The sequence below is a fragment of the Salvelinus alpinus genome, chromosome 12 (assembly GCF_045679555.1).
Source record: "Salvelinus alpinus chromosome 12, SLU_Salpinus.1, whole genome shotgun sequence".
In the NCBI taxonomy this organism is placed as follows: domain Eukaryota; kingdom Metazoa; phylum Chordata; class Actinopteri; order Salmoniformes; family Salmonidae; genus Salvelinus; species Salvelinus alpinus.
Genome location: NC_092097.1, coordinates 60670775 through 60683225, shown reverse-complemented (window position 1 = coordinate 60683225; position 12451 = coordinate 60670775). Strand labels below are relative to the sequence as shown.

Sequence of the window (12451 nt, the reverse complement as noted above, 5' to 3'; positions counted from 1 at the left end):
GGTGTTCTCCCAGGTGCTCTGTCTAGAATGGTGTTCTAACAGGTGCTCTGTCTAGAATGGTGTTCTCCCAGGTGCTCTGTCTAGAATGGTGTTCTAACAGGTGCTCTGTCTAGAATGGTGTTCTCCCAGGTGCTCTGTCTAGAATGGTGTTCTCCCTGGTGCTCTGTCTAGAATGGTGTTCTCCCTGGTGCTCTGTCTAGAATGGTGTTCTCCCTGGTGCTCTGTCTAGAATGGTGTTCTCCCAGGTGCTCTGTCTAGAATGGTGTTCTAACAGGTGCTCTGTCTAGAATGGTGTTCTCCCAGGTGCTCTGTCTAGAATGGTGTTCTAACAGGTGCTCTGTCTAGAATGGTGTTCTCCCAGGTGCTCTGTCTAGAATGGTGTTCTAACAGGTGCTCTGTCTAGAATGGTGTTCTAACAGGTGCTCTGTCTAGAATGGTGTTCTAACAGGTGCTCTGTCTAGAATGGTGTTCTCCCAGGTGCTCTGTCTAGAATGGTGTTCTAACAGGTGCTCTGTCTAGAATGGTGTTCTAACAGGTGCTCTGTCTAGAATGGTGTTCTCCCAGGTGCTCTGTCTAGAATGGTGTTCTCCCAGGTGCTCTGTCTAGAATGGTGTTCTCCCAGGTGCTCTGTCTAGAATGGTGTTCTCCCTGGTGCTCTGTCTAGAATGGTGTTCTAACAGGTGCTCTGTCTAGAATGGTGTTCTCCCAGGTGCTCTGTCTAGAATGGTGTTCTCCCAGGTGCTCTGTCTAGAATGGTGTTCTCCCAGGTGCTCTGTCTAGAATGGTGTTCTCCCAGGTGCTCTGTCTAGAATGGAGAATGGTGTTCTCCCAGGTGCTCTGTCTAGAATGGTGTTCTCCCAGGTGCTCTGTCTAGAATGGTGTTCTCCCTGGTGCTCTGTCTATGGTGTTCTCCCTGGTGCTCTATCTAGAATGGTGTTTTCCCGCAAATTGCATTTTGGCAAATGTTTGAAAATGCCGTTTTATTATCTGCTTCATTAATAAATGCATTACCATAATCTACATGTGACTTCTGTCCTGAGTACTGTGTGTGGACACCCTAATGGGTTATGGACCCACAATGCACAGGAGTTGGGTAAATTTCTAAAATGGTTGGTAAATAAAAAAATCTTACAGGTCACGTTGTTCCCCACCACATTTCCCTAACAGAAACCCTGCCCCCCGTGCACACACACACACACACACACACACACACACACACACACACACACACACACACACACACACACACACACACACACACACACACACACACACACACACACACACACACACACACAGGAAGTGAAAGCAGTGTTTAGTAAAGAGGGGTGGAGCTGTCAGAGAAACACTTGTCTCCCTCACTTCCTGCCCCCTCAAAAGAAAATAGACCAACACTCATTAGAAGATGGTGGCTGACCACCGAACATCGGCCACCATTTCCTGTTCATTTCCCCGGGTTATTCAACACGTTGTAGCCGTCTGCTGTAGTAGGCTACCTGAAGCATCTCTGAATGTAGAGTTTGGTTCTCAGTCGAGGCCTTTGATTTCTCCTTTATCCATACCGTATCACATAAACACCTATCCCTCCATTCCTTTCTCAGTCTCTCTCTCTCTCTCTGATTGATACTAATCTGCAGTGTAATATCCTGGTGTGTAGCTGATATCTGTGTCACTGCTTTGACAGATATCCAATCAGGTGTCAGGAGAGCTTACCGGGCAGAGCAATGATACCAGCAGCCCTCCAGGCAGTCTGTGACGCACTCTCTGGCATAAGAGCTGTAGTCCCCATCCATCAACACACCCATTCGGTCTACCGAAAGTTCTGGACTTTTTAGATACTAGAATAATGTTTGTTTCGGTACTTCTGAAAAATGTGTCAAACCTGTTTATATCAGCGCAGCAGACCCCTTATTATAGTGCACCATGCCTGCTCCACTAACTCACTGCTAGCCTGGGAGTCTGGGCTGTATCATGTTAGCTCCACTAACTCACTGCTAGCCTGGGAGTCTGGGCTGTATCATGTTAGCTCCACTAACTCACTGCTAGCCTGGGAGTCTGGGCTGCATCATGTTAGCTCCACTAACTCACTGCTAGCCTGGGAGTCTGGACTGCATCATGTTAGCTCCACTAACTCACTGCTAGCCTGGGAGTCTGGGCTGCATCATGTTAGCTCCACTAACTCACTGCTAGCCTGTACTGGGAGTCTGGGCTGCATCATGTCAGCTCCACTAACTCACTGCTAGCCTGTACTGGGAGTCTGGGCTGCATCATGTCAGCTCCACTAACTCACTGCTAGCCTGTACTGGGAGTCTGGGCTGCATCATGTCAGCTCCACTAACTCACTGCTAGCCTGGGAGTCTCGGCTGCATCATGTTAGCTCCACTAACTCACTGCTAGCCTGGGAGTCTGGGCTGCATCATGTTAGCCCCACTAACTCACTGCTAGCCTGGGAGTCTGTACTGCGTCATGTTAGCTCCACTAACTCACTGCTAGCCTGGGAGTCTGGACTGCATCATGTTAGCTCCACTAACTCACTGCTAGCCTGGGAGTCTGGGCTGCATCGTGTTAGCTCCACTAACTCACTGCTAGCCTGGGAGTCTGGGCTGCATCGTGTTAGCTCCACTAACTCACTGCTAGCCTGGGAGTCTGGGCTGCATCATGTTAGCTCCACTAACTCACTGCTAGCCTGGGAGTCTGGGCTGCATCATGTTAGCTCCACTAACTCACTGCTAGCCTGGGAGTCTGGGCTGCATCATGTTAGCTCCACTAACTCACTGCTAGCCTGGGAGTCTGGGCTGCATCATGTTAGCTCCACTAACTCACTGCTAGCCTGGGAGTCTAGGCTGCATCATGTTAGCTCCACTAACTCACTGCTAGCCTGGGAGTCTGGGCTGCATCATGTTAGCTCCACTAACTCACTGCTAGCCTGGGAGTCTGGGCTACATCATGTTAGCTCCACTAACTCACTGCTAGCCTGTACTGGGAGTCTGGGCTGCATCATGTCAGCTCCACTAACTCACTGCTAGCCTGGGAGTCTCGGCTGCATCATGTTAGCTCCACTAACTCACTGCTAGCCTGGGAGTCTGGGCTGCATCATGTTAGCCCCACTAACTCACTGCTAGCCTGGGAGTCTGTGCTGCGTCATGTTAGCTCCACTAACTCACTGCTAGCCTGGGAGTCTGGACTGCATCATGTTAGCTCCACTAACTCACTGCTAGCCTGGGAGTCTGGGCTGCATCGTGTTAGCTCCACTAACTCACTGCTAGCCTGGGAGTCTGGGCTGCATCGTGTTAGCTCCACTAACTCACTGCTAGCCTGGGAGTCTGGGCTGCATCATGTTAGCTCCACTAACTCACTGCTAGTCTGGGAGTCTGGGCTGCATCATGTTAGCTCCACTAACTCACTGCTAGTCTGGGAGTCTGGGCTGCATCATGTTAGCTCCACTAACTCACTGCTAGTCTGGGAGTCTGGGCTGCATCATGTTAGCTCCACTAACTCACTGCTAGCCTGGGAGTCTGGGCTGCATCATGTTAGCTCCACTAACTCACTGCTAGCCTGGGCTGCATCATGTTAGCTCCACTAACTCACTGCTAGTCTGGGAGTCTGGGCTGCATCATGTTAGCTCCACTAACTCACTGCTAGCCTGGGAGTCTGGGCTGCATCATGTTAGCTCCACTAACTCACTGCTAGTCTGGGAGTCTGGGCTGCACTCTGCCTGCTCCACCAACTCACTGCTAGTCTGGGAGTCTGGGCTGCATCCTGCCTGCTCCACCAACTCACTATTAGCCTGGGATTCTGGGCTGCACTCTGCCTGCTCCACCAACTCACTATTAGCCTGGGATTCTGGGCTGCACTCTGCCTGCTCCACCAACTCACTACTAGCCTGGGAGTCTGGGATGCACCCTGCCTGTAGATCTATTGTTGGTCTGGAACAGAAGTCTGCTCCCCCTGTAGATCTATTACTGGTCTGGAACAGAAGTCTGCTCCCCCTGTAGATCTATTACTGGTCTGGAACAGAAGTCTGCTCCCCCTGTAGATCTATTACTGGTCTGGAACAGAAGTCTGCTCCCCCTGTAGATCTATTACTGGTCTGGAACAGAAGTCTGCTCCCCCTGTAGATCTATTACTGGTCTGGAATAGAAGTCTGCTCCCCATTAGTTCTATTACTGGTCTGGAACAGAAGTCTGCTCCCCCATTAGATCTATTACTGGTCTGGAACAGAAGTCTGCTCCCCCTGTAGATCTATTACTGGTCTGGAATAGAAGTCTGCTCCCCCTGTAGATCTATTACTGGTCTGGAATAGAAGTCTGCTCCCCCTGTAGATCTATTACTGGTCTGGAATAGAAGTCTGCTCCCCCTGTAGATCTATTACTGGTCTGGAATAGAAGTCTGCTCCCCCTGTAGATCTATTACTGGTCTGGAATAGAAGTCTGCTCCCCATTAGTTCTATTACTGGTCTGGAACAGACGTCTGCTCCCCCATTAGATCTATTACTGGTCTGGAACAGAAGTCTGCTCCCCCTGTAGATCTATTACTGGTCTGGAATAGAAGTCTGCTCCCCCTGTAGATCTATTACTGGTCTGGAATAGAAGTCTGCTCCCCCTGTAGATCAGGGATAAGTGGTTGGCCACCGCTGGTATGGAGTTTTATTTGTTCATCTGAAATGATGTAGTAATTAAAGCCTACTCCATTATCTGTTGTTGTTTAGACAAACATATTTAAATCTTTACATACCAGTTAGCTTATTTGTACATCTTTGAAGTGTTTAAAACTTGTAATTTTTTTAACTACTCAAAATGAACGAGTGTCAATGTTGAATAATCACATATCACAGTCCTGCAATAAAGAGAGGAAGAGGTTTCATTTCCTCGTTGTCTAGTTGTAACAGCTCCAACACTTCGTCCAGAGTGTCGTCTGAGAGAGAGATACAGTACATGGCTGCTCTAGATCGGCCTATCACTGACCTGGAAAAACTATACCAGGATGGGCAACGTCAGTCTCCCCCCCCCCTCCTCACTGTAGCTCCTACAGCACTAACCCGGTGAGCCGTACGTAGCAAGGTATTTGATTGGTTGGACAGTACTTTGAGGAGTCATTGATTTACACCGAGTTCCAACCCCTCTTCAGCTGACTTCTGCAAGGGAACTTCCCTAGGTTTCCTCGTTTTAGGGAAGCCTGTTTCACGACGAGGCTATGACCAGACAGTGTCTCACTCACACACACACACACACACCTCTACCCCAGTCAGTCTGCTCTACATGCCTAGGGACGTTGCCAGACAGTGATTCAGTGTAATGTAGCTAGCTCCCTGTTGACGTCAGCTACTGTCGGGAGACAAGCTGGCATGGCAGGACTTGTTCTAACCGTGTAATGAAATAATTCCTAGCTAGAACCTACTACTTCAGTCTTTCCACTGTCAGGGCTATATCAACTGATTGTGGTCTTTAGTCTGGACAACCATTAGCTGGATCAGATAACCATGAATGACTTTAACTATGACTTCATAACAGCGTTTATGGTCTGGTTAGAAACAACACTAGTTTAACCTACATCAGCCTTCTCCAACTGGTCCTGGACAACTACTAGATGTGCAGGTATTTCCTCCAGCAGGTCACTAAAACACCGGATTGAACTAGGCCTAATTGTTGTCTAACCTCGCCCCCCCCAGGCTAAATGCACATAAACCTGCAACGACTCAAATCTGGTCTACGGGGGTGTGAGGTAACGCCTAGTCAATAGTCAAAGGGATGGCCCGTGACGTTTGACCAATCTTTCTGTTGGGTTAACGAAGGCCACTTTTGACTTGTTGATTAACCAGACCTTCCGAGGATTTGTTAGAAGTGTCAAGGTGAGATTAGAGGATTTGTTAGAAGTGTCAAGGTGAGATTAGAGGATTTGTCAGAAGTGTCTGGTGAGATTAAGAGGATTTGTCAGAAGTGTCTGGTGAGATTAAGAGGATTTGTCAGAAGTGTCTGCTGAGATTAGAGGATTTGTCAGAAGTGTCTGGTGAGATTAAGAGGATTTGTCAGAAGTGTCTGGTGAGATTAGAGAGAGCTTGACCAGGGTGACACTCAGTGAGTCATCTGATGACATCACACCACTGGTGCGTTCAGTTCGATTAAACGTTTGCGTGACGTTTGAACTGAACGACGTGCCTTAAAATGTTCTGCAACATTCTCGAACAGTCTTACATTTGCACTGTTTGTTGGATATGGCGTTGTGTGGCTTGAAACAATGAGTGACGTATTTAAAAGGGCAGTGCCCGTGGTGACAGCGGTCCCCAACCCCTCCACGATTTTCAACTTGTCGTTCAGAACACCACTGTTCTCATTTAAATTTAAATTTTGCACACCGTTTTTTTCGTACTGAAACCAGCCCAGTATATTGATGACATCACAGCAGTATAGAGAGAGCAGAGTGATCAATAAGGACTATCAGATCTGCTGCCCATCATTCTGTCTGCTGATCAATCATTAGAATTTGTTCTTAACTGACTTGCCTAGTTAGATTAAAGGTTAACAGACAGGAGAGAATAATGAGAGGGAAAGCTGCCTTTGTTCTCAACACACCTATATTTAAAATGTTGATTGTTTACCAACACTGTTTATTCCTAGTTACAACTGGGTACAACAAACATGTCAGTTAGTTACTATGTCGCACTGTTTCAACAAAAATATAGCGGGACATTGAATGTGTAGCTAAAATAACTTCTTATCCAACAGACTAATAGATATGTATAACAAATTTCCCCGTTAATCTATGATATTACCTTGAGGGCGTATTTGTCTCCGCTCTTCTTGTGGAAGATCTCCAGTACCCTTCCATTAATGCCGTGCCCCAGTACCTGACTGGTCACTTTGTACTCGTCCGTTATTGCGTTCTTCTTGATCTGTAGGGTCGGTTTCACATGGAACTGTGGGAGGTGACCCGAAGGGAGCGGGTTAGCTGGGCCCTGGGTCGGGGGGAACAGAGGCTGGGTCCCGGTGTTGGACAACATACTGGGTCAGTTCAACCAGACAATGACAGCACTTTCCTTCTCTCTGTTGGTCTCTCCTTCCTGGGTTACAGGTAGGTAGTTGGCCTCCGAAAGTGAAGTTGGATCCTCAACAAAAAGGACAGCGAGTTTGAAAATAAGTCCACTAAAAACAAATAGTTTGATATGTTCACGATAACGTTATAGTCCAGGTTGAAGTGGCTAAATAAATTAGCCCGGTTAGTTAGTTGCTTTAGGCTAGGCTAACGTTAGCTAAAATCCATCTCGGTGGTCCGTCCGCCTATTCCAGGTAGATTCAAACAGATTTCAAGCCGTTTCAAATTGTGTAGGTTAATAAACAACTATGGCACTAACTGCGAAATTATATTTCAACACGTTGCGGCGTAAAGTTAAAACACAAACTGACTTATAAAAAGAAAACACAAAAACTCAAGACACCAGAGTGCACACTCACAATCCCCGACTTTCCGATAATAGTCATGGTGCGTTCAAGACTACTGAGTTCTCGGGAAAAACGAGGTAACATCGTGAGTTCAGTGATCTTTACGTAGGAAAGTTGGAGCTCAATGAATGCCAGAGTTTCCGAGTTGGATGACCGTTAAAAACTACTTTTCCCAGTCGTAACTCGTTTTTTTCCGAGTTCCCAGTTGTCATGAAAGCCGGATGTTGGGGATATCCGAGTTCAAAGTTCCCAAGTTGTCATGAAAGCGGCACCACACACAGGGAGGGGCTCCTCTGATGACGTCATGGCATGAGATATGACGACGGCTGAAATTTTCTGCTTTCAAATCAACTGGGAACTCGGGAAAAATTATGTCAAATCAAGACGCCAGTGATCTTTAGGACGGAGCTCTAGGAAGATGCCCGAGTTTCCGACTTGAAATCCCAATTTGGATGACCTTTCAAACTATTTTTCCCAGTTGGAGCTCGTTTTTCCCCCGAGTATCCAGTTTTTTTAAACGCTCTGAAATCGGAAGTGAGATTTCCGAGTTCCCAGGGGTTTTGAACGCGGCAATTCTCCTTCAAGTATGGTTAGCTGCAGCCCAATATGGCGACCGGAGTATGGCCGAGTGGGTGTGTCGAAAGGGTGGGTGTATGGAAAGCGAATCAGCTGATTGGGCAGATTTGTTGCCACTCAAGACCGTTTTGCGTGCCTGATTGGGGCGTTCCCGCCTTTTGTAGCGCTTCCTACTGTGTATCATCAAATCAAATTGTATTGGTCACATGCACATGGTTAGCAGATGTTATTGGTCACATGCACATGGTTAGCAGATGTTATTGGTCACATTCACATGGTTAGCAGATGTTATTGGTCACATACACATGGTTAGCAGATGTTATTGGTCACATACACATGGTTAGTAGATGTTATTGGTCACATACACATGGTTAGCAGATGTTATTGGTCACATACACACGGTTAGCAGATGTTATTGCAGGTGTAGCGAAATGCTTGTGTTTCTAGTTCCGACAATGCAGTAATATCTAACATGTCATCTAAAAATGACCAAACAACTACCTAATACACACAAATCTAAGTAAAGGAACGGAATAAGAATATATACATATAAATATATGGATGAGCGATGGCCGAGCGGCATAGGCAAGATGCAATAGATGGTATAAAATACAGTATATACATATGATATGAGTAATGCAAGATATGTAAACATTATTAAAGTGGCAAATGATTTCAAGTCTGTACGTAGGCAGCAGCCTCTCTGTGTTGGTGATGGCTGTTTAGCAGTCTGATGGACTTGAGATAGAAGCTGTTTTTCAGTCTCTCGGTCCCAGCTTTGATGCACCTGTACTGACCTCGCCTTCTGGATGATAGCGGGGTGAACAGGCAGTGGCTCGGGTGGTTGCTGTCCTTGATGATCTTTTTGGCCTTCTTGTGACATCGGGTGCTGTAGGTGTCCTGGAGGGCAGGTAGTTTGCCCCCAGTGATGCGTTGTGCAGACCTCACTACCCTCTGGATAGCCATGCGGTTGTGGGCGGAGCAGTTGGTGATGCAGCCCGACAGGATACTTTCAATTGTGCATCTGTAAAGGTTTGTGAGGGTTTTAGGTGACAAGCCACATTTCTTCAGCCTCCTGAGGTTGTAGAGGCGCTGCTGCGCCTTCTTCACCACACTGTCTGTGTGGGTGGACCATTTCAGTTTGTCTGTGATGTGTATGCCGAGGAACTTAAAACTTTCCACCCTCCCCACTACTGTCCCGTCGATGTGGATATGGGACTGCTCCCTCTGCTGTTTCCTGAAGTCCACGATCATCTCCTTTGTTTTGTTGACATTGAGAGGTTGTTTTGCTCAGACCACACTCCGAGTGCCCTCACCTCCTCCCTGTAGGCCGTCTCGTCGTTGTTGGTAATCAAGCCTACCACTGTAGTGTCGTCTGCAAACTTGATGATTGAGTTGGAGGCGTGCATGGCCACGCAGTCGTGGGTGAACAGGGAGTACAGGAGAGGGCCCAGAACGCACACCTGTGGGGCCCCAGTGTTGAGGATCAGCGAAGTGGAGATGTTGTTTCCTGCCTTCACCACCTGGGGGCGGCTCGTCAGGAAGTCCAGGACCCAATTGCACAGGGCGGGGTTGAGACCCAGGGCGTCAAGCTTAATGATGAGCTTGGAAGCTACTATGGTGTTGAATGCTGAGCTGAAGTCAATGAACAGCATTCTTACATAGGTATTCCTCTTGTCCAGATGGGATAGGGCAGTGTGCAGTGTTATGGCAATTGCATCGTCTGTGGACCTATTGGGGCGGTAAGCAAATTGGAGTGGGTCTAGGGTGACAGCTAAGGTGGAGGTGATATCATCCTTGACTAGCCTCTCAAAGCACTTCATGATGACAGAATTGAGTGCTACTCAGAATTGAGTGCTAACACGTTTAAATGTCTTACTCACGTTGGCCACGGAGAAGGAGAGCCCACAGTCCTTGGTAGCAGTTGGTGGCACTGTTCCACGGTTGCATCTGTTGTACATGACTAATCAAATTACCTGTGCAGTCAAATCGAAATGTCAGCAGGGATGGAAATGAATCTAGCCCGAGGCTAGTACTTTTCAGACTGGATAGTAGACAATGTGCCAAACTAGCCTGACACAGCTGTGAAATTTTGTCTTTACAAACATCGCATGCCACAGATATATGACCTGAATGTAGAAATCGTTGTCTGCTGGCCAGTGCCCAAAATCCTTATGTTTCAACCCTGCACGTCAGTCCCTTTCAGATGATCTGTTGGTCCTCACTGTTGGTCCTCCTCAGTGACCTCACGGCTGAGGGTTTTAACTTTCCTCTTGAGAGTTAAAAGCACAGTCGCAAAGCTCAATAGCAATACTTCACCTTTTTGGGTAAATAGTAACAGACTGTCCTGATCATCTAGTTGAGCATTCCAGATCATTTCTCCATCTCAGCAGAAATGTTCCAATCCACATAGTAAAATTTTAGATGTGCAGATAGACCAAAACCCCATCTATTTTACTGTCACTAAAGTCAAGTCTGTGGGTTATGATATTTTAATATAGAATAACTACACTGTTTGTATTATGTGCTCCGTTTTATGTGCTCAGTTTTAGGACGATTTTAAGCAGAAAACAAAAACAATTAGAAACATCTAAAGTCATCAATTTAGTTTATTTTCCTGAACAAACAACTTATAATTCACTCACACATTCACTCTCCATCAGGCTTGGGGCTTGCTATCAACTCGAGATGCAGCTCCCATTCCTTCTCTCTCCCTCTCTTAAAAAACCCCAAATAGATTCAAAGCTGTTACCATTTTAGTAATCAACTTAGCTAGAAAAAGTAAATAACAAATGTGTCTTTCAGATGGGTGGATCGGAAACCCAGTTATAACACTCGGGTCTACAGCTGCCAGTTTCCGGTGGGAAAGAGAAATGTCCCTGTATTTACCAGAAAAGGCAGTTCATCCACCATGGCAGAAGAGGACGATCCGGACTGTTGATTGGGAAACAAGAACTAAACAATGAGGCATGACGATTGGATGTTGAGTGACCAGTTGTCACATTGTCCAATGCTTTTTCTGTCCAGCCAAAGAGGATGTGATACAGTACTGACCAAATGTTTCTTTGTTTTCCAGTCCAACAGCAGTGCATCCCTCAGAACATCCGGTGCCAGTGTGATCCAGTTGTGGAGGTTATAGCTCATCAAGCCTGTGGACGGACAGGTCAGTAACTCATCAAATAGGATACAATAGCGTAAAACATTGAATTTGTAGATGCATCGAAATTGACTTTGTCTCCTTTTCCTTATGTTTTAGAGACATGAGGCGTGACATGCGGAACATCAGGCTCACCCTAATTTGAACAAAATATAAACCCAACATGTAAAGTGTTGGTCCCATGTTTCATGAGGTGAAATAAATGATCCCAGAAATGTTCCATACGCACAAAAAGCTTATTTCTCTCAAATTATGTGCACAAATTTGTTTACAGCCCTGTTAGTGAGCATTTCTCCTTTGCCAAGATAATCGAACCACCTGACAGGTGTGGCATATCAAGAAGCTGATTAAACAGCACGATCATTACACAGGTGCACCTTGTGCTGGGGACTATAAAAGGCCACTCTAAAATGTGCCGTTTTGTCACACAACACAATGCCACAGATGTCTCAAGTTGTGGGAGCACATCATTGGCATGCTGACTGCAGGAATGTCCACCAGAGCTGTTTCCAGAGAATGTAATGTTAATTTCTCTACCATAAGCATCCTCCAACGTCCAACCTGCCTCACAACCGGAGACCACGTGTATGGCAGCGTGTGGGATGTTTATTTGGGAAACCCTTTTGAAGTCACGAGGACGGTGAAGAAGGCGTTGGGAAAAGCGGATGCAGTCAAAGTAACCAGGAGTGGTACGGTGTTGATATCGTGTAGTTATAGTAACCAGGAGTGGTACGGTGTTGATATCGTGTAGTCATAGTAACCAGGAGTGGTATGGTGTTGATATTGTGTAGTTATAGTAACCAGGAGTGGTACGGTGTTGATATCGTGTAGTCATAGTAACCAGGAGTGGTATGGTGTTGATATCGTGTAGTTATAGTAACCAGGAGTGGTATGGTGTTGATATCGTGTAGTTATAGTAACCATGAGTGGTACGGTGTTGATATCGTGTAGTCATAGTAACCAGGAGTGGTACGGTGTTGATATTGTGTAGGCATAGTAACCAGGAGTGGTATGGTGTTGATATCGTGTAGTCATAGTAACCAGGAGTGGTATGGTGTTGATATCGTGTAGTCATAGTAACCGGGAGTGGTATGGTGTTGATATCGTGTAGGCATAGTAACCGGGAGTGGTATGGTGTTGATATCGTGTAGGCATAGTAACCGGGAGTGGTATGGTGTTGATATCGTGTAGGCATAGTAACCGGGAGTGGTATGGTGTTGATATCGTGTAGGCATAGTAACCGGGAGTGGTATGGTGTTGATATCGTGTAGGCATACTAACC

The 12451-nt window shown here is 46.6% G+C and overlaps 1 protein-coding gene and 1 long non-coding RNA gene across 4 annotated transcripts in view; one reads left to right on the top strand and one right to left on the bottom strand.

Moving 5' to 3' along the window:
- LOC139536444 (MAP kinase-activated protein kinase 2-like) overlaps positions 1 to 7735 on the bottom strand; it is a 35291-nt gene extending 27556 nt beyond the window's left edge. For both annotated transcript variants that reach the window (XM_071336983.1, XM_071336984.1), the window contains exon 1: positions 6770 to 7735. In XM_071336983.1, coding sequence (XP_071193084.1) covers positions 6770 to 6997 — 228 coding nt within the window. In that variant the 5' untranslated portion in view covers positions 6998 to 7735. The remainder of the gene's footprint in view (positions 1 to 6769) is intronic.
- Positions 6908 to 11403, top strand: LOC139536446 (uncharacterized). Of its 2 annotated transcripts, none has more exons than XR_011667306.1 (4): positions 6908 to 7002; positions 10818 to 10979; positions 11089 to 11175; positions 11269 to 11403. It is a non-coding gene; the product is annotated as an uncharacterized lncRNA (long non-coding RNA). The 2 variants fall into 2 exon arrangements; XR_011667307.1 differs by lacking the exon at positions 6908 to 7002 and adding an exon at positions 7739 to 8081.
- The last annotated feature ends 1048 nt before the right edge of the window (positions 11404 to 12451 follow it).